This window comes from Mastomys coucha, unplaced genomic scaffold, assembly GCF_008632895.1.
Source record: "Mastomys coucha isolate ucsf_1 unplaced genomic scaffold, UCSF_Mcou_1 pScaffold8, whole genome shotgun sequence".
Taxonomy (NCBI): domain Eukaryota; kingdom Metazoa; phylum Chordata; class Mammalia; order Rodentia; family Muridae; genus Mastomys; species Mastomys coucha.
In genome coordinates this window covers 79,861,964-79,888,760 of record NW_022196914.1, presented here as the reverse complement: position 1 = coordinate 79,888,760, position 26,797 = coordinate 79,861,964, and the positions used below count along the sequence as shown (strand labels likewise).

Sequence of the window (26,797 nt, the reverse complement as noted above, 5' to 3'; positions counted from 1 at the left end):
CCTCCAGACAGCTGAATGCCTGCTCCCTCATCGCTGACATAATAGCAAGGGGGCTGAGAATTCTTTCTCTTCTAGGTTTGACAGGCTCCCCCCCCCCGCCCCCATTGACTCTTACTTTTTCAGTCTATTTGGATATATACCTAGCCAAACAGAGCCTGTCTGAGCCTCTATAAACTCCACAGCACATTTCCCCATCACCTGCCTTTGTTGGCCATTTTCCCACTCTGCAAATTTGCTCTTGCTCTTCTGAAACAAGCTTGCCCTCAGCTCTCATTTGCTCTTCATGGCTGCCTGTGGCTGCTGAGCTTTCACTATTAAATCTGAACGAACTGTTACTCTTTGTAGAGGAATTTTAATCCAGCAAGATGGCTGCTCTGGCAAGGAATCACATCCAAAGACCTTCCAGGTCTGTGTGATCCAGCTGGAATATAGACACACCTTTAGTCCCAGGAGACCGTGGCAAGCAGATCTCTGAAGTTCAAGGCCAGCCTGGTATAGAGCAAGTTTCAGGTAAAGAAAACCTTAGGTCCAGGCACGGTGGTAGGTACATACCTTTAATCCCAGTACTCAGGAAAGATGCATGCAAACCTCTGAGTTCTAGTCAGTCAGTTGGATTGAGTCAGTGCATTGCTGAGAGTAATGAGTGCAGTGGAGTTGAGTTTGTGGCAGTTCATTTTGTGGAGTTTGGAGGCAGTCTTTATTGGGACAATTTTACAAAGAGAGGTTGCAGAAAGAAAGAACAAGCTAGACAGGGGTGAAAACAGAACGAGCCAGAGAAGGAGAAGGAGCCAGAAGATTAGAACAGATTAATTTAAGGCCAAGCAGAGCAATTCAGTAAGAGGCCGAGAGAAAAGCCAGATTGAGTCAGTCAGTCAGTTTGGAGAGGAGTTTGAGCCAGAACGTGAAGTTGAGCCAGCCAGCCAGAGTTCAGAAAGAACTAGAAAGGGTGAGCATATGCAGCAGCGAGCCTCCCATGGAAATAAAAGTTGCTTTTATAACTCTCCCTGGAATTGGCTGTTTCGCTTACCTTTCCCAGTGGCTGCACTTCATTCTTTACAGTGATGAGACAAGAGCTGGGAAGAGAAGGAAGAGAGTCTGCTCTGCTAGCCCTCCTGGAGAGATTAAATAGCAAATGGCCCAATGGACAATTCTATACATTAATAAGGAAAACTGGAAATGTACAAACTCCACAAGATAAAAATGGCAAAACATATAATTTTCTTCTTATACATCTAATGTAAGAAATGAAATAGTTCAAAATTTCAAAACTGTTCTTTATTTTAAAAAATGTATATACACACAAATACTAACATTTACAAGCTGAGCAAGATACAATCAAAGTGAAATCAGTTTTGCACAATCATTCTGTAGAAGTAACAATTGCAATTTCTTGGGTTTGTAGCAATTCCATAATAGTAATCTGAAACATCCTTAAGATTTTGTAATACTTTCATTTTTCACTTTCTAGATAGTGACAGAAGATAGTCAATGTCCTGAAGGATTTCAGAAGTTTTTTTCAGTGCTACCGATACACTCTCTCCTGTAGTTGCTTCTAGCAAGGTTTCTGAAGACCCTGATTTACAGTGATCAGAAGAACACTGTTCATTCTTCTTGCCAGAAGTCAGGCTGAGGACGCCACTGTTTTCCAGCAGCTCTGAATGACTTAGTTAAGGTGCTTTCCCCCACATTTTTTCATTACATGGTTTCATTTTCAGAAAGCTTGGCTTTGGTATGAAAATAATATTTCTCAGTTGCAAGGAATATCTACTAAATTCATGATAGCATTGGGACTTCAGAGTTTATGGAACCTACCCCATATGGATGAGGAAACCAGTCCTAGTGCAGGCAAAGTGGGAAATTACGTGTGTCTGGATGGCAGTTTAGTAAGGAAGGAAAGGAAATCTCAGTAATACTTCTTAACCTGCATTTGTTAAAAAAATAAAAAGGGAAAGGGTAGGATGATAGAATTATAAACAACGAATAATGCATTTTTTAAATTAACAAAGATCTAGAATAAAAGAAAATTTGACTTCTCTTACAGAAGTAATTTATTATTTGAGTAAGGTTATATAACTGTTTTTCCCAATTGAAACAGTCCTTCCTGGAGGGAAAGAGTGAGTTTATAAGATTCAGAAATAGGTAAAACGCACACTGCCCAAGAAGTGTATGAATTTTACAAGGCTCAGGAAGCTCCTAAAAGTTATAAAATTCACAAGGTCCCTTGCCAAGGCCATATAAGCACTAACAGTTGCTGGGGGGAGGTGACTCTGAGTAGGTGATGTACTTGTAGGTTGTTCAGGGAATTCCTGAGATGCAGGTTTATGAGTTCCCAGACATCCCCAGCTTTTAGGGGATAGGTGCCTTTGAGTCATCATGTTTCTGTAAAGATCCCCTCAACCATATTCCTCTAAGTAATCCTAGGGAAACTCATTAGTTCACTATTCTGAATTTGGGCAGAATTGTCACTTGGATCTATTCTTGGTCCTATATAGGATGAATAAGTGTAGGATCATATTTCCCCAGGAAAAGTCACGTAACAGTAAGATTATAGAAAATAAAATGACAAAATAAATTCAGATGGAAGGGTTCATAATAAAGTTACAGATATATTTTTAACAGCTATAATTTAATTATAATTATATATAAGAGAAAAAGTCTCCAAAAGAGACACCATTCCTAGCTCACCATTCCTTACCCAATTCAAATATAAAAATATAAATGTTAATATAACAAGAAAATATCTTAGATATCATATGACTTAGCAAAACTCAGCAACATGTATGTATGGACTCAGTCATAAGGCACAGCCATTACTCAGCCCTGACAGACATGGAATATTTCTGAAGGATAATACATTTCCACAAAAGGATACGGTTAAATTTCTGTATTTTCTCAAGCTCAGAAGCAACAGACCTATGGAGGAAAAAGGATGACAAAGGAATATGAGCTCTTACCACACATGACAGAAATAGGCGGGAGGTCAACAAGCACGAGGGCTGGGTATAAAACTGCAGCAGAGTCCCTAATGTGAATGTCCTGTCTTGTCTTCCCCAAGTCAGAACACTATACAAATACCACAACTTGACTACCTCTGAAAAATCAATGAAAGCATTGTCTAAAATAAAAACCTTTATTTAAGTTACTAAGAAGTTGAATCAATAAGCTAATGATGGTAAGGCAAAAAAAAAAAAAAAAATACTGAAATACAATTCAGAGAGCTACTTCCTGTGTGTTCTCTTTTCTTCCTTCAAAGCACTCTCAAACATGAGCTCTTGGATGAGACAGAGGATGGGGGAGATGTCTGGGGAGTGAAGCTGTCCCTCATGGCTGTCCCCCGGTCATGCCACCAACTGCACTGCCACTTTTGAGACAGAGTCTTACTATGGTTAACCTGGAATTCATAAAGACCAGGTTGGCCTCAAACTCATAGAGACTTGCCTGCCTCTGCTTCTAAGTGCTGGGACTAAAGGCGTGCATCACTATGCTGGGCTTCATTTTTTAATGTCAATAGTAACCTCTTTCAGTTTTTATGTAAACAAGATAGTATTAAGAAGAAAAAAACTCACTCACCCCCAGAGCAGAGGTTATTGATCAGTTTTATAATCATAAGCAATTTCCCTTCTTCCTAGCTATTTTGAGGAACTTCCCTGCTGTGAAACGGGGTATAGCTGAAGGATGAGGCGTCTGCAATGCAAGGCTGAGCTGTAAAGGCTGGCACACTAAAATCACATCTCCTGTTTTCATTTGATTTATTCTAATAAGCATTCACTCGGGCAAAGGCTACAAATCAGGTTTAATGTGTGTGTGTATATATCTCTGTATGTGCATTATCTTGCTATGTTATGTTGGGATCCCTACAACCTATTCTTTAAAAGCTCAAGAATTAGGTTATAGCTCGGCAGTGGAGTATTTCCCTAATATACACAATACCCTGGATCTGATCCCAGGAGGAGGTTTCCAAGACAGGTTCCTGGGGCTGCGAATTCCTGGTAAGAACACAGACAGCTCTTGAGGAGGGCTTGAGTTTCATTTCTAGTGCCCATGTTAGCAGCTCACAACTGCCTGAACTCTCTCTCTGGGAGATCTTATGTCTCTGGCTTTCTCAGGCTAACTTGCACTCAAGCATATACACAGATAGGTACACAAATATACACGTAATTAAAAATAAAAATAAGCCTTAAAATAATACGTTCCTCAGTCACTCTCGGTATCCTTTTCCAGTCCGCTAGAATTTTACTCAGTGGAAATAGTTATGCTAATGACCTTCCAATAATTTTTCCATTTATGAACGTGTGTTTTCATCCCATGTGAACTTCTTTATTTATTATAAGATCAGTCTTAATCCATCAAAACTTATATTCTAGCAAATACTAACTGCTCTTGAAAAACTATCTTCTCACTGTCTCCAGAGGCCAAAAACTCCTTTTAAAATTAAAAATCCACTTTATGTGTATTTGTTTTGCCTGCATATGTGTCTGTGCACCATGTGAGTGCCTGGTGCCTGCGGAGGTCAGAAGAGGACGTTAGGTCTCAGGAACTGGAGTTATGGAGGGTTGTGAACTGCCATACGTGTACTGGGAACAAAACTGTGTTGTTCAAGAATGGCCACTGCTCTCAACTGCTGAGTTTTCTCCAGGCCTGAATGATGCCTTCTGTCTCTGCTCAAGTTACTCCCTAAGTCTGATGTCCCTCAAACATTCGTGAGGGGCCTAGTCTCCTGAGGGTTTAAAATACTTGCTTTACTTTCTAATTTGCTAATTAATTTGGGATAAGAACTAAACACGATAGAAATTTTTTGAAAGTTAACTTTTAAAAAATATGTTACTTAGTATTGTATTTTCTTTCTTTTTTTTTAAAGATTTATTTATTATTATAAATGAGTACACAGAAGAGGGTATCAGATTTCATTATGGGTGATTGTGAGCCACCATGTGGTTGCCGGGATTTGAACTCATGACTTTTGGAAGAGCAGTCGGTGCTCTTACCCGCTGAGCCATCTCACCAGACCCTGTATTTTCTTTAATAATACAAAAATTTCCACAAAATTTTAATTTTCCACAGATAAACAGCTACTCTTTTGATATAAAATTTTCAATTCAGAGTTTTCTGTACAGCAGATAAAAAAGTATTTTTTTTTTTTTAGAAGCAAATTATTTTCAAGCTTATAGTCTCTACAAAACATTTTATGAGTTGAATATGTTTAAAACCAAAAGGCTTTTTGGATAAAGAAAAGCTTCAGGATTTCCCATTTGCTACTTTAAAAATACTGTCTTCACATTTATTTAGTGTGTGTGTGTGTGTGTGTGTGTGTGTGTGTATGTGTGTGCATGCGCACACCTACATGCATGTGTAGTCCAGAGGATAATTTTGGCTTTACACAAGGATCTGAGAACTGAACGTAGGTCATCAGCCTCCATAGCAAACCTTTACCTCCTGAACCATCTTGCCAGCCCTGTGTCTTGGTCACTGTTCTATTGCTGTGAAGAGACACGGCCAAAGCAAATCTTATGAAACAGAGCAGTTAATTGGGGGCTTCCTTATAGTTTCAGAGGCTTAGTCCACTGTCATCATGTCAGGGAACATGGCAGCACACAGGGACATGACACTGGAGCAGTAGCTGACAGCTACATCCTGGTCCATAGACAGAGAGAAAGAAAAAAGCTGGGCCTGGATGGGCTTTTGTAACCTCACTGTCTACTTCCTAGTGACACACTTCCTCCAACAAGGCCACACCCCCTAATCCTTCTGATCCTTTCAAAAGGTGCTCCTCCCTGATAAATGAGTCTATACGGGCCACTCTTATTCAGACCACCATACTAACTTTTAAGTATTAGCTCTTATTCACAGGTTACATATACAAGAACTATAAATACCAGTTTTCTTGGAGAGCAGGCGAGAGATGTGTGGACACCTGTCTTGGGCTAGTCTGCGTTAGCCTTCTGCACCACGATATTACTGATGTCACATATCTGGAAAGAACACATTACAAATATTTGATAGGAAAGCCCATTAATTTATATAATTAATATGTACAATAATAAAAATGAATCTTTATAAAACAATACTTGAATTCTAACTTACTATGTAGTCAAAAATGACCTTAAACTTATGATCCTTGTGACATGTGTTGGAATTACAGCGTGTGTCACCACACCAGGCTTAAAGGTTTTGTATTTTGTTTTTTGTTTTTTTTCCCCCATCCCCTTGTATGTTGGGGATGGAATCAGATCTTGGTCTATGCTGAGGAAATGCTCTACTATCCAGCTAAACTCCTAGCCTAAATTTGTATATTCTCTACAAGTACTTAAGAAAAAAAATCAATTAAGACAGTTTGGAAAAAAAAAGACAAAGAAAAGTTTTAAATGAAGCAATAAAATTTTCTTAATTGTATTCACTAGACACAGACAAGGCAACCTTTTTTATATTACTCATAAAGAGTAAAATAATTTTACCTATATTTATATCATAAAAAACATCTAGGCCAGGCGGTGGTGGCGCACGCCTTTAATCCCAGCACTTGGGAGGCAGAGGCAGGCAGATTTCTGAGTTCGAGGACAGCCTGGTCTACAGAGTGAGTTCCAGGACAGCCAGGGCTACACAGAGAAACCCTGTCTCAAAAAACCAAAAAAACCCAAACAAACAAACAAACAAAAAAACCCATCTAAATTAAAACACAAAAGGAATACGTGCACTTCATTTAAAGCTCAAATGTAAACGTCTTAACTTTTTCATTTTAGTTTTTCAAAGTAAAATCAAATTCTTTAAGCTTGTTATAAAAATATATTTACATAGTCAATGGAAGCATTTGCCTACTAAAATTTAAACTTGGAAATACCCATTCGAGCATATACACATAAATACAAGCACACACACACACATATATTTTAATATATACACACACACAACACATGCATATGATGAAATGTAACTTAATGAAACAAGTTTAAAAACTGAATGAACTGAAGTGACAGAACAGAATAATTATTAAAACATTTGCTAAACATGCTATCTTCTTGAGATAAATTGTTTGTAATAGCAATTAAATATTGGACCATTTGGACCAAGATAAGGCCATCCACCAGAAAAATAAATTCAAGATGTTAAGCAAGCAGTCTGTGGGTGCTGTCATGTCAGGACTCCTACAGATAAGATAGAGCCACTGTGACTAACAGTGCGCTACATTAACTGAAAGGTTATATTCCTAAAAACTCAGTTTAAGCATCATCTCATTTAGGAATAGCCATGAGCTAGTTTTTAACCATTACAGAAAACATACAACTTCATTTGTGGTCATTTGTAAACCACCTCTCTTTCAATTTTGTTAGGAGTTAAAATAACTGGCTAGCTCAGCTGACCACAGTGCACTCTCCACACCAAGTCAGATATGCTAGAAACATATCATTTTGAAAAAAATCACCTGCATGCAAACAAATGTATGTTTAAAGTTGACTTGATTTATTTCATTATGTTAAATTTCAATATATCTGAAAACTATGAAATCTAGAAAAACTAAAACTACATATAAGATTTAAATTTTATTTATACTCCACCAGTTAAAACGTGAAGATAAATTGCTCTTCCATACCTTTCATATGCTCCAGGGTGCTCAGTTTGAATTAATTGATCCTGCCCATCAGGAAAAGTTAATCTGCACCAACCTAAGCTGAGACCTTGATCTACCTTAAGAAGCAAAAAGCAGAGGCAAGTTTCATTATTCCAAAAGTAAAAACTAAAACGTTAGCAACCTATTAAAAAAGAAAGGAGTAGATGAATCATTAAAATTTTATTTTGAGAATTTACATATTGTACTTTAAGTGGCTTGTGGTATGTTTAAGTCATCACCCACACAGATAATTATCAGAGAATAAGAATGCCGATCTTTCTTATTATAATGTGTATACACTCTCACACACACAAACGTATACACAGGCATACACACACACACACACACACACACGACTATTTGTTATACTTTTCTAATGTTTGGTACGAAATTCACAGAGGTTCATAAAGCTTCTTGACAAGATTTTAGATTTAAAAAGTTTGGTCCTTAGCACTCAAATGGTGTCTCATAATTGCCTGGAATCCAATTCTAGTGATTTGGATCCCCTCTTTTGATACCAAGAGCTCTACCATGCACATTGCACATATATTCATACAGGTATACATAACTACACAGAAAAAAAACCCTAAAAATATAATAATTTGAGATAATATAGTACTGTTTTCTGTTCTGTTTCCTGTATATAAGTAACCAATCAGGATATATTAAGACTATAATTGACAGACCATAGCTAAGAATAATGTATTATATTTGAAAAAAATCTAGACTATAGGCTCTTGAGTGTTTTTGTAACAAAGAAATAATATTTGAGGAGATAATGTTTATCCTGATATCAATAATCCTGTATATCAGGTTTTTACATTATGACTCATATCCGAGCAAAATTACAGCTATGAAGTAGCAACAAAAATAATGTTATAGTTTCTGGGGAGCTGCATCAAAGGGCCACAGCATCAGGAGGGTTGGGATCTTAGGCATACTCGTCTCTTTTCAGCAGAGGAGCTGAGATCCCAATTCAGCGTTAGTGTGACACCATCCAAAAAGACAGCATGGACTTTGTCATCAGAGTAAGCAAGGAATGTCCCCACGCTTGGGATGAGGGACTCCTTCAGAAGCACAGGCAGGACACTGCTGACATTTATTCCCGGTGCCTAGAACCACGTAAACAAAGACAGCGTAAGACGGAGCTCTCCATGAAAGAGACTTCAATACCTATTAATGAACTCTGAAGCTCAACAGCCTTATTCAGAAGTTGACTACTACAGAACTCTTTCTTACCCATACATATTTTATCTTCTCAAGAATTGCACAGCCAAAATTGTCTACCTAATAAGATTAAGTTCTTATATCTCTGTAAGCTACCATTCTGCTATGAACTTTACACGGGCAAAAATTACGAATTATAACAGCATATAGGTCTATAATTGAGTGAGTGTGGATCTAGAATCAATGTCTAAGAATCATTTCCTCTATGGCAGAATTAATGAATTTACTTTTACATTTATAAAAATATAAAATATGGTACTCAAAATTTGAACAATCCCCATCTCTCCCTCCTCATTAAAACAAAGAAACAATCAGCTGAGCATGGTGGCACACATCTGTAATTGCAGCACTTGGCAGGCTAAGGCAGGAGGATCTCAAGGCTGAAGCCGGTCTGGGCTATGTAGTGAGCTCAAGGCCACCCAGGGCTACATATCAATATTCGGCATCAAAAAGCCAAAGAGGGAGAAGTGGGGGGAAGCTTGTACAGCTCTGTGATAGGAGTGTGTGACTGGCATGTTCTAAGCCAGGTTTAAATCCCTACACGGTGGGGGTGAGAGCTTATGTGGATAAAGTTATCTAGGACACTGAAAGTACAGCACAGGGACACAGGGGACACCTAAGTGATAGAGCATCTGCCATGTCCACAATGGCTGGGACTTAAAACAAAGGATACAGTAGAAGCCAGGTTTCCCAGTCTGTCTATGGGGTAGGTATTCTTTCTTTCCCCTCTCTCCCTCTCCTTCCCTGCCTCCTTCCTTCCCTTCTTTGTCTCCCTCCCTCCTTCATTCTCCCTCCCTTCTTCCCTGCCTCCTTCCTTCCTTCTCTCCCTGCCTTCCTTCCCTCCCTCCATTCCCCCCTCCTTCCTGCTCTCCTTTCTTTCTTTACTGAGAGAGGGTTTTCTGAGAGAGGGTTTATGCTGGCTGGTTTTATGTTAATTTGACACAGTTGAATGATCAGAGAGAATGGAACCTCAATTGAGAAAACGTCTTTATAAGACCTGCTTTTTCTAGCGATAGATGTGGAAGCGCCCAGCCCACTGTAGGAGAGGCTACCCTTGGGCAGGGCCTGGGTCCTGTAAGAAAGCAGGCTGGGTAAACCATGATGAGCAAGTCAGTAGGCAGGGCCTTTCCATGGCCTCTGCATCAGCTTCTGTGTCCAGGTCCTTGCACTGTGTGTTTCTGTCCTCACTGCCTTTGATAATGAATTGTGATGTGGAACTGTGAATAAAATAACCCTTTCCTCCCCAGGTTGTTTTTGGTTATTTTGTTTCATCGAAGCAATAGAAACCTTAACTAAGTCAGGGTTCCTCTGTGTAGCCCTGGCTGTCCTGGAACTCATTTGTAGATGAGGCTGGTCTCAAACTCAGAGACTTGCCTTCTTCTGCTTCCTAGGTGCAGGACTAAAGGTGTGTACCACCACATCTCAAAGGAGGTATTTTCTTGAATAAACAAATTTATAAAGAATTTCTCACATGATTTACACGAAAGCAGTTTGAGTGTGCAAGTATTAATCCAAACAAGAAAACAACTAACAATCTTGCTTTTCACATACCATTTTCCAGCAGCACACACGGTAGTTGTGGCTTAGTGAAAGCCTTATCTTGGCACAATGTTTAAGAATTCTGTGAACATGAAAAACATCCCCTAAATGTTTGTAAATAATGACATTTTTCCAGTAGTTCCAAACACCCGGCTGGTTCTGTGGTACACTGTTTTAGAATATCCTGAATGTCATGCAACAGTTTAGATGACTATGGCAACTCACTTTCCCGGAAGGGTTAAATGCCTTCTGCTCTCCACTTAGCCAGCTAAGGCTACTCCTCGGCCTTTTAGCAATGAAGGAACACCATAGATAATTTTCAGGTGCTCTTTTAATTCACTATTGAGCTTTCTTAATCAAAAGAATTTAAAAAGAGGTGAAATAAAGAACCAACCCATCCTCAATCTTTAGTACACTCTCATAAAACTTCATTACTCTGAAAATAAGAAAGTGGGAAAATTTCAAATGTCTCCTCAAATCTTCACCTTGCCCGCGGCGAGCAGAAGGGACACTGTACTTATCCAGAGAACAGCGCAGTAGTCCCTCTCAGGACCTGCTCACTTACTATAGGGTAGTGTCTCTATACTTAAATGCTTTTGTAACGACACAGATCATTTTTTAAATTATGAGACCAGAAAACTTGTCAGATTATAGCAAAGACACATATTCCCATTGTACCACGGAGCCTTAATCTTACCAGAGGAAACACATCAAGGTGTTCAGATGTATGATTTTTCTGGTCAGATGAATGTCATAACTCACCTGGTTGCCCGTTTAATCAGAGAACGTACAGAGAAGAGATTTCCTGGTCTGTCTGGAGGAAGGTTATTTACATAATAAGTTTTCTCTTCTCTCTGAAAGTTTAAAACAAGCAAACAAAGAAACAAACAAAATCTCAACAAATCTGACCCTTATTACTTAGCTATTTTTTCCTTGAGGCATGTATACATGCACCCCTGGCTATTGGTATTATGTTAATTTGGGTCTCCCAAATTGTAACAATTGGGAGACCCAAATTAACATAATACCTTATAATTTATATAATTGATATAATTATGTTCAACATATATCTGAGAGAAAAGATCCTTTTTAATTGGACAAAAAGGGGAAAATGTGACTGTTATTATGTTAATTTGGGTCCCCAAAACTGTGTACACAAGAATCCGACACTGAGGGACTCTGTCCCCAGTTGGTTCTGATTAGAAAATAAAGTTGCCGGTGGCCAAAGGCTGGGCAGAGCAGGCAGAGACATGACTTTTAGGATGCCAGGCGAGGACTGATTCTCCCGTCTGGCTCCTGCTTCTCAGTAAGGACTGTGGTCCCTAAGAGGCCTCAAAAGCTGAGGCTGGCCTCTTCTTCCTGCCCTAGCCTACAGCTGTGGTAATATGTCCAGGCAGGAGCTGTCAAAAAACGGCAGTCCCTGTCAAAATGATGGCACCACATCTTCTCAGCCTGCAGCCTTCACAGGAGCTGTCTATTGTGGTGCATCTCATTTCCTGCCTCAGTAGGAGATGCCCCTTACAAGCTGTCCAAGGTGGCGACACCTTGCCCATTGCTTCTCCAAAGTGGCAGCACCTCCCCTCCCACCCCGCATCTGCAAAACCAGGCTACAGTCAGGAAGGACTTCCCACCCTAATCCATGGGCTGGATGCAGGGAAAAGGAGTTGGAAAAACAAAACAAAACAAAACAAAAAAGCACCAATCCCTGAGCACCACAAGCTCGGGACTTGAAATCCCACAAATCCTCAAATTGGAAATGTCTGCCCCAAAAGCTACACCCACTAAGAAATCCTACATAAGCACTGCCCTTTGTCCAATTCCCCGCTGCCTACTCCCTGGAGCAGAGGGGAAGTAATGTTATATAGACAACAAATTTCCCATACTATGACTTTAGAAAGAGCTTTATATCAAAAATCTTGAGTTCTCATAGTTAGCTTACCTTTTCTGACTCTTCTTGACTTGAATAATATGTAAAATAGTTGCCAAAATGAGCCCCTTCTGATTTAAAAACTGATCCATCTCCAGGAAAAATCTCTATTGAGTTTACATTTTTATGGGTAAGCCTAAGGTAGAGAAACAATGGTTTTACTTTCTAATTAAGACTAATGCATGCATGAAAGCAACCATTAAGACAACAAAACCCCAAACAAACAACAAATCAAATAAAAACAGAGACATAGGTAATTCTGAACTGAAGAGAAACAGAACAGAATCTATCAATAACTACAGTCAGAGCTTCTAGAATTCAGAATCCTGTCTTCATTATCTCCAGTGCCAGCCAGAGCGACTGGCACATAAAGAGTCACTAAAGCAATGCTGATAAATAAAGCTAAATACCATAACTTCTAGGTTCTGAAAATAAGATTATTCTTCAATAAATATAATTGGTGTAATCAGTTCTGATGGGTGAGATTAACTATCCATGTAAGACATGACCCGTTGCACATGTGGCAGCCAGGTATGCTCAAAGCATTCCATATACAATTACTGAAAAGTATTTTTATTGGAATAGATACACGTCTTTCATATCGTGTCGGGGCCGTCGAGATGACTCAGCAGGTAAAAGCACTTGCTGCCAAGCCTTCTGACTTGGTTCAATTCCTGGGCCCACATGGTGGAAGGAGAGGTTGTCTTCTGACCTCCACATGCATGCCGTAGCACACACGTGTTGCCAGCCCCAATAAAAAATAAATGCAGTTAAAAAAAAAAAACACTGTCAGAGAGGGTGGGTCTTCATACAAAACAGGAAAGCGTCTGGCAACCAAACCCATCAGGTATGCCTTTCAGCACTAATCATGGGGATAAGACTGCGTCCCGTCACTAGACAGTAGTCTCTGTTATAGGGAAGGGAGAATTCAGTGGAGCAGGGTAGGCCCAGAGCAGCCAGGAAAGGATAGACTTTCTTTGATTGAATCACCCATAGGCTCATTCCATGCTCACTTGGTAACACAACTAGACCTTCTCAGGTCCAGAGGCTACCCTAAGCCTCTGGTACACTCCATTCAGTAGCATGTCTGAATCTCAGTGGCTTTGTAGCTGCCACGTAGTCTTGTAAACTTGGCTAACATGGGTCATAAGACCTCTGTGCACACTCGTAAAATTAGTTTTGTGACCTGTAAAAGTAAAGACAAATCACAGCGGCCCAGATGACCCAGCAAAACCATCTGTTCATAAGAATCGGTCTGCAAGTGTAGTCTCATTCCAGAGGTCTTCTAGAGGTCCTGAGTTCAATTCCCAGCAACAATATGGTGGCTCACAACCATTTGTAATGGAAATCTGATGCCCTCTTCTGGTGTGTCTGAAGAGAGCTACAGTGCACTCATATACATAAAATAAATTGATCATAAAAAAGAGAAACAAACAAAACCCCTGGTGCAACATGGGAAGGAGCTTTACCTGTATGTAACACCCTTATACCACACCACCTTCACAAGCTCGGGATACGAATATTCCTCTGCATCAGACTGTCTCTGTAACAGTGAGTCACAGAAGTTCCACCTGTGAAAAGTAAACTATGAGAACTAACTCTGCTTGTTCAAAATAACTGCCATTAAAAGTCAACAAAACAGTGCTGCCATAGTGTCACACCCTGCCTTACTCACCACAATCAAAGGAAACACAATGCAATGCGCACCAGAGACACTTCAGAGCAAGCCCTACTTTGCCACGTATCTTTACAGTAGTTCTCAGTAGCCTCACCAATGGACCTCTGCAAGCTATAAAATTAAAGTTTCCCTAATCTTGAAAACTGAACCTGAATTCAAACAAATCCTCACTGTGATGTCTACAGTAGGCCAGGTATAATGGTCCACACACTAAGAAGTTAATTTCTCCCAAGGCAGGTATGTATGTCTTCTGCCCCCACTAGAGACTTCCTATGTGACAGTGTAGTAAAACAGTAGTCACCAAGTCTAAAGAGGGAGCCAGTGAGTGCTATGGGCATCAGTAGGACCAGCGGGATCAACAGTCGGTGAGACAAGCACCTCAAGGAAAAAGGCTTAAGCTGAGATAAGGGAAGGAGAAGTGTGTGTAATGCTCCCACTTGAGCAAAAAGCAGGGCAGGGGCAGCAGGGAAGGAGAGCCCGAGTGAGCACAAGTTCAGCAAGTACAGGGAAGTCACGGGCAGGAAAGATGGCAGAGGTGAGGACTATAGAGGAGACAACCAGATCATGGAAAACCTGATGAGCCGTGCTAAGGAAAATGGATTTCAACCTAAATCCAGTCAAAGAAACATTTAACTTAGGAGCATAAAATCTTTTCTGTCACATATTTATAATCCTGGAATTTCCAGTTTTAACTAGATATTTATGGCAAGCTCAAAAACTATTCCAATATTTTGTTTTAAATGTACACAGAAACAACCTAGGATCAAATTTCAATTCTACAAGTGCTAGTGATGTGAGTTGCTTGAGTTCTTTATCATTTCTGGATTTCAAGTTCCTTCTACAAAAGATCATGGTAGTTCTGTTAACAGGGCTACTACAGTCAATAAATAAGAACACCAGTGTTTCACAGTAAGTACTTTGTAAATGTTATTTTACAAAGAAGTTACTGTATCATTTATACAAAGTTCATGTTGCAAATTTTTAACATTATTCATCTTTGAATGAAAGTGCTATGAAGAGGTTTTCATATACTGAACCCCTTTGGAAAAGGACAGACTTTTAGTCAGTTAACTAAAAAACGGGTAGTCTTGGGGCTGATATCAAAGAAGCCATAATCAAAACTCTGGAGGTCCCTGCTCGCGCAGGAGGGGTCATAGTGACCAGTGAGCAGACATAGACTCCCCTCTCGGCTTTCTCCCAGAGTTCTGAGTAGGCTCCTGCTCTTCCATACGTTAATGAACCTTTTAGGGACAGTGGCCATCATGAGCTACTCTACACTAAGGAGTTTTAGTTTGCTCTGTGTTGCACTTAATGAAGTAGCTAGTGTCGAGTTAACCTTCCCCAAACACTTAGTGTATAAACAGAGGAGGAAATGCCAACATCTGTGCTAAGGAAATGATTCACTATCCTTTAAAATTAAAGATTTCAGTTAAGTAAGTGAGCTTAAGAATAGCAGCAGATGTGGCGGGCGTAGTGGCTCATGCCTTTAAGTGGCTCCCAGCACTTTTGAGAGGCAGGGGCAGGTCAAGGTGACATAGTGAGACTTTGTCTCAGAAAAACAAAATCAAAACCCAAACCGAGTGATGCTTAGGGTACAAACAAGTTCTCCCAAACCTTGCTCTCTATAACAAACTATTCTTGCTTTACCTGTGCATGTGTGGGGCAGGGCAGCTGAGGAACAAGGCCCTGGGAAGGACAGAAACCTCTTGTGCTCTTTCTTCAGGATTGTCACTAGTCACAATACTACTCGCAGGGAAATCTGCATCAATTTTAGATGCAACACGAACTTTGTTATAAAAACGAAGTGCTAAAGACAGAGGGTACTTCCACTCCTCTGGACAGGAGGCAACAGACCAAGCCTGCTTTACCCATGCGTACACACATCTGTGCTTTGTGCCTCTGGAGGGCAGCTCCTCCCTCCCCTCAGTTTCATTCACACAACATATGTTCGCTGAAGCGTTTTTAGATTTCAAGATCTGGGAATGAGGTTCATTTTCTTTATTCCTTAATCTTTGTCCTGATAAAGTTCCACATCTGCAGACTTTTCTGGTCTTCTCAACTAGTTTATCTTTTGGGACCTGATTCTTTGTTTCGGGTAGTATTCCAGATGAATCTGGCCTCTGGCTCATTTTACACAAAAAATGTACTGTAAATTGCTGCTGCGATCTGGGCAGGCAAAGGTACGCATGTCCATCTAGGGATGTTATCTTCACTATGCCACTCTCTGAGTACGTGGTGCAGTCATCTCGGTCAAGGCTGGGCCATTCTACTTCCGAGAAATCAATGAAGATATGCTGAATTGAGAGGGAAAAAAAACATGGTATTTTCTGTTAATGTTCAATTTTCCCATACTTTTGATATTAAAAGAGTAAGGAAGAGTTTTCATACTTGTGTTTTTACCACCTAGAAAATGAAAACTGGAGTCAATATATGGTTTTAGAGACAATACTGGATGCTAATAGTATTTCTCTTAGAAATACACACACACACACACACACACACACACACACACACACACGAGAGGAAAGAAGATTAGCACTAAACTAACTTACTTTGATTTAAAATGTTCAATGAATTAGGGGGAGATGGATTTGCAGACCACTCATCCCAAAAACCTAATGTGAAAAAGAGCAGCCATAAGGAGATGAAGGAGAGCCTGTGCTGTGCTGAGCTGGGCTGGGCTATATAAAAGCAATTGGAGCTTACGTGCGATAGGGCAAGTGTGGAAGTCAATTAGACAACAACACAGAGAACACCAAAATAAACGCAGCATCTTTAAAGTGTCCTGAGAGCTGGAGAAAGGTGAGAATCACTGTTCAGGGTGGCTTTGGAATTCCCAGATGAACTGAAAAGTCACAGGAAGCACCTGCCCTAGTAAGCGGCCAGCATACCTTGACCTAAGCTACATTCTGAGGAGCTTTAAAAGTCATTTCAAGGGCTGGCGAGATGGCTCAGTGGGTAAGAGCACTAACTGCTCTTCCAAAGGTCCTGAGTTCGAATCCCAGCAACCACATGGTGGCTCACAACCACCTGTAATGAGATCTGACGCCCTTTTCTGGTGCGTCTGAAGACAGCTACAGTGAATTGGCCAGAGCGAGCAGGGCTGGAGCGAGCGGGGCCAGCAGAGATCCTGAGTTCAATTCCCAGCAGCCATACACATGATAGCTCACGGCCATCTGTACAGCTAGTGTACTCATACCCATAAGATAAATAAAATAAATCTTAAAGAAAAAAAAAGTCGTTTCAAACAATGAAAATACTCAAAAGTAGGCTGACCTTAAATTAAATAGCACACTAAAACAGTTAACTGTTTCTATATGCTTTTTCATATAAGAAATCAACCGTACTATACACAACAGTATTGTAATCAATTATTGTATGTAGTTCAACATTTCAACTTCCATCTTTATTAGACCTTAACTTTACTAAAGCTGTTGTTTAGAAAGCCTCTTTACAGAGCCATCCATGTCAGAATACTCATCTCAGGGGCAGTGACTGATGGTTAACTTACGTAAGGAGGGTCAGGGAAGCTCTTGAGTCATAGTCCAGTGGCCACACTACAGCATTAGCAACAAATGACCCCATTTCAATGAATGCAGGTCTTCAAAAGACACTGGGAAACAGCCCTGTGGAGGCTCAGAACATCTGCCTGCTGAGGTGTGGATAGGAGGTGTCCTCCACAAAGGTGTAGGTGCTAAGGGTGCGGTCTCCAGCTGGCCCGGAGGAAGTGGGTGTCTAGCTTCTCCCCTGTCCCTTCCTCTCACTCCCTCTGCTTCTTGGCTGATATGCTTTGCTTCACATACATCCCCTGCCATAACGTTCTGCTTCAACATCAGCCAATGGTGACAGGGCCAAATGAGCATGGACTAAAGACCTCTGCAGCAGTAAACAAATTTTCGGTCACTGTAATACAGACAGATATAAAACTATGAAAGTAACCACAACGCAATATGAAATTACTCAGTAAGGAGGCAAGAGAGCACTGGAAAGTGGTAGAGGGTAATTAACAGGCAGCGGCTGAGGGTGTCGCTCAATGGTGAAGTACCTTCCCGTCACGTGTGAGATCCTGGGTTCACGCCCTTGTCATGTGGACTAGGTTCAAGCCCTAACTTGCTCACTTTGAAAAATTTCACAGATAAATCAGGTAAACTCTTCGAAACACAGTTTGTCTACACAAAGGATGGTAATTTGGGAAATATTCTCCATGCCACACTGGTACTACTTAGGACTTGATCTGTTGGAAACAGGATACAATTACATTGCCCACGTTACTCTCAAGTTTAGGAGGTCAGGTAATCCTCTTGTTTCAGCCTTTTAAATATTTTCAAATATTTCCAGTTCCTAGTCCATAGTCTTAATAAATGAAATTTACCATTATTCCCCAAAATAAAATATAAACAAGAGTAAACATTTTATACTTATACATAATTACGTACTGGGCTGCCTAGGCTTTTGTCAGGAATTGAGTTGCCTGGAAAGACGAAAAGTCAACTGAGGAATTCTCTATCTGATGGTCTGTGGCCATATCTGTGGGTTTTTTTCCTTGGCTGCTGTTTCATGCGGGGAAGTGGCACATCCCACTCTAGTGGACACCATCCCTGGGCAGGTGGGCCTGGGTTATATGACAAAGCATAGCTAAGCAAAGCCAGGGCAAGCGCACCTGTCAACAGTGTTCCTCCTCATGGTGTCTGCTTTAGATCCTTCCTACCAGGGCTTCCCTCAACGGCGGACTGGAAACTATTAGCTGAAATAAATCCTTTCCTCCCCAAGCTGCTTTTAGTCAGTTTTTTTAATCACAGCACCGGAAGAAGCAAACGAGGCTCATATCTTATTATACATTAGTGCTTGCACACACAGTTTATTAAACTTTGTATGATTCTTAATATTGAGGCATAGGAGAATAAAAAAGTCACAAATCTGAAATGCTATAATCCTTGACTATAAAGAAAATGTCGAGGAGTTGAAATTCCTAATTTCTCTGCTCCTTACCCTGGTGAGCATAGGAGCCTGCACCCCTATAGCAAGCATGTGCTTATTTCTAAGTGCTAAACCATCTGTTTAACTAACCTGTACTCAAATATTACTCATAAAAATGTGGTTTTAGACAAAAATCACCTTTTTTCTTTCAGAAGGTATGATGCTTTCAGATAAAAAAGGGCACGTAGCTGAAGAGTTTCGAAAATCTAGGGCTCGCTGTATTTGCTCCTGTAAAAAGAAATGCAAAATATCTGAAAATCAGTTTAGAATGACAGAAGTCCAGTGCCCTAGCTCCCTCCACATCCTAGCAGCTTCAGCCGCTGCTCGGTATTAGAAGGAGCACTTTTAACCTGGCAGTGATGGTGGCGCATGCCTTTAACCTCAGCACTTGGAAGGCAGAGGCAGGCAGATCTCTATAAGTTCGAGGCCAGCCTGGTCTACAAAGTGAGTTCCAGACCAACAAGGGGTACACAGAGGGAAAAAAAAAGGTTAAATAGAAATAGATAGTTAGATAGATAGATAGATAGATAGATAGATAGATAGATAGATAGACAGACAGAAAGATAGACAGACAAACATATATGTTTGCGATATTACTTACTCGGTAGTTGCTAATTACAAAGTGTGTCCGTTGACGAATTCTCTCTGGTTGTTCTAAAGGATGTGTTGAGGGAGGAGGTGCCTTTTCAAAGAGAAATTCAGAGCCGCAAGGAGAGAGCTGCAGAGTGGAACCACCAGCGTAGTTCACTTGGACGGAATCATCCTCATAGAGTACCATCCGCACCTCAGCTGCCATTCCCGTGCCTGGGTATGCCGCCCTTCTCAGCATGGATGGCAGGAAGTGAGGACACACAGCAGCGCAGGCAGTGTTCTTAAGGCTTGGGAGTTCTGTCAAGCCAAACACATGTATTTCTTAAGAACACACACCACTGTGTATCCTCTTGCCTCTAGGATCTAAAATAAACTTCCTTAACAAATTGCCTTGAGTAACCCCTAGGACTTTACTCAAACAGTCAAAACATAACCTGGGAAATGAGGACGGCTCACAAAATCACAGACATCTTGTGGTTTTACTGTTCCTCAAGTTTAATTTTTACCTGAAACGCTCAGCATCTCATTTCAGATAAACCAATTATACATGGTAAGAAAAATACAGCTTGGGCAGGCATGATGGCTCAGCACCCAAAGATGTTTGCTATGCAGGCCCGATGAACTGAATTGGATCCCCGGAATTCACCATGGAAAAGAGAGAACAAAGTTGTAGCAAAAATATGTGTGCCTGTACTCAAACATCATACATATATACAGTAATAATAATAAATAAAAACATAGCAAATCAGTTTTAACACATGCAAAACACAGGCCAAAAGAAACTGTTAAGCTTAAGGGAAAAGACTATGAAAAAAAACAGAATTGCTGGATACATTGCTCCCCAGTCCGGATCTAAGGAAGCAGTTAATCCAGTCTCTTCAATTTATTCTCACTTCTTCCAATTCAATTTCTTACCACCAAAATGACTGTTTTTATTATGCTTGCCATACTTGTGCCAGGCAAAGGGGAGATGGGCTTCATTTATGCTCCACTACTTGCTAGGCGGATGCCTAGGGATGTCTGTTCATCTGTAAAATGAGCGGGTTACAGGACTGCCATAGGTTTAAGTGAGAAAATAAAATACCCGTGGCAGTGTGTAGCACCATGAAAGCCTGGGGCCTTGTTAGATCCCAGTGAATCTCGTGAAATGTTAATTGTTTTCTAATACAAACCCTGTCTCCTGTATAAAGTCTCATCTGTCCAAAACAACAACGAAACACTGTTCAGAGACAATACTTCTGAGTTCTTGTCAATTTCCTACCAATGAAGTACAGTCAACCCCTCCTTGCTGGCACCTCCTACTAATCTTCATCCTATTACGACCAGGCTCTTCTCTGCCTTTCCACTGGCATTAATCCATTCACAATGGCCATCAAAGTCTTTGTGCTCAATGTCTTCAGACCTCATCCTACTAGGCCTACTCAAGTCCGTGACAAAGTTGTACCTGGTCCCCTCTCCCGAACCCTTCCCTCCATCCTTCTCTGACCCTACTTTGGGTTAGTAAAGGTTTCTTCTCTACTGCCACCTGTCTTTACTTTAATCATTCTTGTTTGTTTGTTTGTTTGTTTGTTTTGAGACAGGGTATCTCTGTTTAGCCTTGGCTTGTCCTGGAACTCACTCTGTAGACCAGGCTGCCTTCGAACTCAGAAATCCACCTGCCTCTGCCTTCCTAGTGCTGGGATTAAAGGTGTGCGCCACCACTGCCCATCTAATCATTCTTATTGATTACTTAAATCAAAGACTCTTCAAGACCTTACCTAATATCGATGGTTACTTTCATCCTTACCTCTTTTAAAAAATATGTAAATAAGCTACGCACAATTCAGGCTACTGCTAACAGCATAGACTTCTACGTCTTTGGTCCAAAGGAAAATGGAACTCAGACAAAATGGACCTCTCCTGCTTATTTACAAATGTATCACTGGAACCTAAAACAGTATTAGGCAAAGAATGTTGTTAGGCAAATATACTTTCATCAAATACAAAAAGAATGTTTAAATTGTTCCTCTTGAGTTTGCAATATGTATTAATGACACCTCTGTCATCACGATGCTTTGTTCCCATAACTAGCTTTCTACTTTTAAAAATCTCGCTTGAATTTGGCCCTTTACCTCCTTTTGTTGGAAGCTGATCTCTTATTTCCTACATCTAATCTTTCTCCCATTTCTTCTCTCTTCAGTGCATCTCTATATTGCTGTCATAGGTAACTTCCCACAAGTAAGACCACACTAACTGCTTTACGTCACATCCTTGCAATGCCAATAAGCAAATACCATTGATAACAGATGGAGAGATAGATGTATGTGTATACTCGCACAGCTCTACCTGGTATTTTAAGAGCAAATTGGTGCTTTGCATTGTTCCATTCATGTTTGCACTCTCACCATTTAACACATTAGGTCTGGGGGATAACGAACCGAGAAGCCTCATCTGCATGTTGAAGGCTCATTTTTTTAGAGCAAACCCGGGGGAAGAGAAAGGGGCGGGAAAATACTCTGGGCAAGACCACCGCCAAACTTCTGACACTCACCGGCAGCTGTGGGCTGCGAAGTGGTTTTCCACCTCACCTCGAAAGGAGGGCAACCATGGCCTCTGACCGACCTCTCTTTTGCTCAAGTGGCACGAACTGTACTGTTTGCGACTGCTTCTCCACGGTTCCTTCAGTAATATAGTAACTACCGAGAGATAGTTCTTGATGAAGAAAAATAATCACATCTACGGAAAAACATGGAAACAAGAAGTGTTTCGATTGAAACATCAGTCCAGTCCTCTAGGGCAGCATCGGCGACCAGAGGACCAAAACACAAACTAAACACAAAGCAGTTTGAACCTCCCGCATCGAGAGGAAGGGGCGGTCTCCGGAAAAGTGCAGCCGGAAGTCCCGCCTCTTCCGTAGCAAAGTGCAGTACCGGAATAAGGCCGGGTTTCCGGGCCGGACTCTGGTCTCCACCTATTGGGTGTTCAGTCTCCGTGCGGAAGCGCTGAGATTCGGTGGGAATTGGGATTGTAGACTAGCGTTCTGCTTTACCAGGCACCACTAACACAAGGATAGGTGTTAGCGGAGTTTTTAAATTCTTTAAAAGTAATCTAAGACAAAGACAGTTTGTTTTAAGAAGTGCCAGAAAAATGTCTTCTAATTCTTAGTTTATTGCCATTAGACATGCGTACTACGTACGTCAGAAATGTACGCTGCGGATTAGCCCAAATCATTGGGGTCAGGATGGGGATTGGACAATGACTGAGAAGATAAACTATTCGATTAGTTATGGGTGTTCCTAAGCTAAAAATACAGCGATCTATGAGGGAATATAGTCTGAGAAAAAGTTTACACCAGAATCTGAAGGTTTGAGTTTTTTTTGTTTTTTGTTTTGTTTTTGTTTTTGAAACGGTCTGTGTAAACCTGGCTGGTCTGAAACTCTGTAGACCAGGCTGGCCTCGAACCAAGAGATCTATCTGCCTCTACCTCACTAGTGTTGAGATTAAAGACATGCTCCACCACTCCTGGCTTTGCCCGCCTCAGAGCCTCTTCTTTACTGCCAACAGAAATAGTACTGCGTCCAGATTATAGACAGTGTCCACCAGACACTCTTGGGAGTTAAGCAGACCTCCTCGTGCTGCCGTATTGACTGCAGTATGACCATGAGCTCAGGGCAAGGGTGGGCAGATCTCTCCACAAGGACAATAGCTCCAAATCTGGAATTTTAAATAGGTACTTGCTAAGAGAAGGTCAAGGCTCTGTGTTACAATTCCAAGCAGTCCAAGGGAAGGATGACTTCTCTTTAGGGGGCTGAGGCATGATCAGGAAGGAGGCCTGAGGTAGTATGGCCAGTCATTATGGATGGTGCCAGACATGAAGAAATTGTCTGATTGTAAATTTAAAAATCTGCAGGCAACTTTTTCTTTAAACAATGCTTTATTAGAAATACTTGTTTAGTACAAGGGCTTTAAGCAAAGCTAGTAGCATCAGGGGATTGGGAAAACATCTAACTCGTCAATTAACCATCACTTGAAAAAATACTGATGATACATTCTTGGACAGATAATAGCCTTATTTCTTAAAGACCTGTGACAGTATATACTATACATTGCATAGTTGTTTTCTACCCCCGGCCCTTCCCCCCTCTACTGTTTGAGAACCCAAATGGAATTCTGCTACACAGAATTTCATGTTTTGAAAGATTACTGGAATTGCTGATAGGGAATGGATTGTGGGCAGCAAGGATAAACAAATAACCCCTAGAATGTGGGTTCTCAACACTAAGAAGACAACAGCTCCAGCAAGAGATTAATTCTATTCTTGGGAATTACTGGACCTGGGACTTATAAGAAAAGCAAGACTCTAAAACAACCCAATTTTCTGGTTTGAGCAATGGAAAAGGTGGAAGAGGTTATAAAAAAATATATTGAGAAAAAGTTTGAGCTAGATTTAAATCTTCTAAGTTCATTTGGTGAAAATTGTAAGTAAGATTTGGTTGAAATTCGGAGATGCCCACCTGGAGATCACTGGCTCTTACGTGCTAATTGAAGATTTAAAAGAATGAACAAAGAAATGTGACATTAGAACATTAAGGGGGCTGGAGAGATGGCTCAGCGGCTAAAAACACTGGCTCCTCTTCCAGAGGACCTGAGTTCAATTTCCAGCACCCACATAGCAGCTCAAAACCTTCTGTTACTCCAGCTCCAGGGAATTAGACACTCTATTCTGGCCTCCCTGAATACCAGGCACACACTGGTGCAGACACACACATACAGGCAAAACACCCACACATACAAAACACAACAATTTAAAAAAAAAATAATAAAGGAAACTTAAAGTAAGAGAAGCCCAGAAAAGTATTTGCAGAAGAGCATAAAAAGAAAGCAAATTATTGTCTTAGATGTCTAGGTCCGTTTTTAATTTTGGTGTCAGAATAAAGGGGCAAGCTGAAAACAGATCTATGAGGTTTAGTGAGACAGGGGCCATGGGGACTTTACCTGAAGACCAATTAGAGACAAGGAAATGGATAAATATGGGCTACTTGAGAAGGCTGACTATAGGACTCTGGAACAAGGAAACTTAGAAAGCCAGATTTAATTTTTTATTTGATAAGAATGGCATGGGAAACAGCTCATGAAAGAAAAAAAAAAACCCAGATTAGAAAAACAACAAAAAGAAACCCCAGCCATCCTGAAATAATAGAATTCATGAAAGAGGAGGCAGGAAAATCTACGTGGGATGCTTCCTATAGAGGAGAGAAGATAAAGTGAATAGATACATTTGTGAACATTTGACTTCTAATGCTTTTTCCCTAAAACAAATGAGGTAATGAAAAGATTAAAGGAGGTAAGAACTGATTAGAAATGGACGGAGGGGGTAGTGACCACCAGCAGTACAGACAGCCTAAGTAGCAGTGGGGATTCTGAATTTACAATGGCACGAATCTACCAGAACCAAACCTAAGACTTCTGGCTGCACAGATGCAGCTGTGCTGCATTCACGGCTTCGGTTTTGCTAAACCAGCACAACAGGGCTTCGGCATACACAAGCTTAATTTATTTCCATCTGCTAAAGTCTAGTAAAAGACCTCCAGGCTCAAGCCTGCTGGTTGGTGAGAGAGGAAGGGCTCCTGACAGAAGACTCTGAGGATGTCCTGAGGGGAGGGGCACCAGTTCTGGGGAGGACGCTGCTTCTGAAGCTATATAAGCAGCAGAGTTTGACCCAGGACTAGTTGAACAATAGCAATGCCTGGGCAGAGTTGCTGGTAACAAATCAATGGTTCCACAGCTGAGTACCACAATGGCATTTTAGAGCTGTTCTAAGGCTTTGGGTAAAAACATGTCCTGTTAACTTTGCAGCTAGCTGTGTGTGTCTACCCTCAGGACCTGATAGGAAATGGACTTTTGTGTGAGCAGACTTTCAGCCATCAACAGGATTCTACCTACCAAACCATCCTCCTCTCATTAAATGACAAAACCTTTTATTTTTAATATGGAAGAAAAAAAACTACATTCATCTGTCCTTCTTGCTGGTAACATTTAGTGGAACACTTACAGAATTAGCCAAAGACTGTCTGATTTTAAATTCTAGCAACCTCTTGAAGATAAATTCTATGGTCCTCCCAAAGTATACATTTTCCATCACTATCACAAACCCAGTCTACTAAGATATACTATGTTTTTTGCCTTCTAGCTAAGACTGAGTCAGAGTTGATAACCTGATTGCTTAAGATCAATATTTGTTTTGTTGTTACGACTCGAGACTGACAAGTTACGGGCGATAGTGCCCATGCTCATTGGAAAGCACTCTACTACTATTTCTACAAGATGTTCATATTTGGACCTGATGAAGGCATGCATTCTACAAGACAATGTAACACAGGACCAACGCATTAGACACAGTTACAAATTCAGACCTTATGTATGTATTCCTCAATGGCCTCCTATGTGCTATAGATTTAGCAACTCATTTAAAACCAAGAAAATAAGTGCTGCTGCACAGCTTCTGAATGCAGCTTCTTCCTGTTTTGGTATGTCCACTCTCAGAATCCAGCCAAAATGCTGAGAGGTCCGATAAAAAAGAAGCCATCTGTAAACCATTAACGTTCTAGTCCACAGTTCGGGTCCTCTTACTGCCACTGTGCTGACAGCCACTGGCTGCTCATGCTGTCACTAGCCCACTGTTTTTCCTACTACGGTGGTTTTTAACTCTAGTGCTAGGGATCAAACTTAGGCCTTCTGCATGCTAAGCAAATGAACTGCCACTAGACTACCAATATATGTAGATTCTGTTGATAGCTACTTTTGAGTACAGTAATTAGTGACAATGAGGCGAGTGGTCAAGTACTGGATGTTTATACACTGACCAGTCAATGTCTAAAATAGATGCAGCCCAGTATCTTTGTTACCTGTTCTAATGTGCTGTTAACAATCACGTTCTGAGACTGCAGGCTGTGTTGGTAGTCAAGTTTCAGCACTAAGTTAGAAAAAGCAATTCTACAACAATTGCCAAAACATACAATTACTTTTAACATGGACTCTAAAAATTCCTGTATTTGTTAATTTTTTAGGTTCATTTATGTTACTGAATTCAATTATTCAATTGGTATTATGATTTCTGTAACTTTTAAAACTAATTTATTTCATGTAGGCAAGCTTAACAAAAAATTCTTTAAGATACCATTTTAAAAAGTTAGAAGAAACAAACTAAGTTTTATTTTCAAATTCTAATTTTAATACAGACTGAACAAACAAACAAGCAGAAGTGGGAAAACTAAGT

The 26,797-nt window shown here is 40.6% G+C and overlaps 1 protein-coding gene across 5 annotated transcripts; it reads right to left on the bottom strand.

Moving 5' to 3' along the window:
- Window positions 1–1,253: 1,253 nt before the first annotated feature.
- On the bottom strand, window positions 1,254–22,566 carry CUNH5orf34 (chromosome unknown C5orf34 homolog). 5 transcript variants are annotated; one of them, XM_031360173.1, is made up of 15 exons: window positions 22,452–22,566; window positions 22,073–22,257; window positions 20,049–20,164; window positions 19,553–19,839; window positions 19,090–19,179; window positions 15,622–16,268; window positions 13,766–13,867; window positions 12,309–12,432; window positions 11,132–11,223; window positions 10,382–10,451; window positions 8,545–8,715; window positions 7,586–7,680; window positions 5,874–5,969; window positions 2,873–2,913; window positions 1,254–1,654 (listed from the first exon to the last, which is right to left on the bottom strand). In XM_031360173.1, exons 3-15 carry the CDS (start codon window positions 20,062–20,064, stop codon window positions 1,458–1,460), a joined length of 2,028 nt encoding a protein of 675 aa, XP_031216033.1. In that variant the 5' UTR covers window positions 20,065–20,164; window positions 22,073–22,257; window positions 22,452–22,566; the 3' UTR covers window positions 1,254–1,457. The 5 variants fall into 5 exon arrangements, with proteins under 5 accessions (XP_031216033.1, XP_031216031.1, XP_031216032.1 ...); XM_031360171.1 differs by lacking the exon at window positions 22,452–22,566 and adding an exon at window positions 21,329–21,470 and having other exon boundaries at window positions 22,073–22,429; XM_031360172.1 differs by lacking the exon at window positions 22,452–22,566 and adding an exon at window positions 21,362–21,470 and having other exon boundaries at window positions 22,073–22,429.
- Between the last annotated feature and the right edge of the window lie 4,231 nt (window positions 22,567–26,797).

Excerpts from the sequence above, each read along its gene's own strand:
- CUNH5orf34 (XM_031360173.1), bottom strand. Across the intron at positions 7,681-8,544 it reads CCTCTGCTGAAAAGAGACGA|GTAGATCAAGGTCTCAGCTT; the intron begins GTATGCCTAAGA and ends TTGCTTCTTAAG. Across the intron at positions 5,970-7,585 it reads CACCCTGGAGCATATGAAAG|ATATGTGACATCAGTAATAT; the intron begins GTATGGAAGAGC and ends TGTTCTTTCCAG.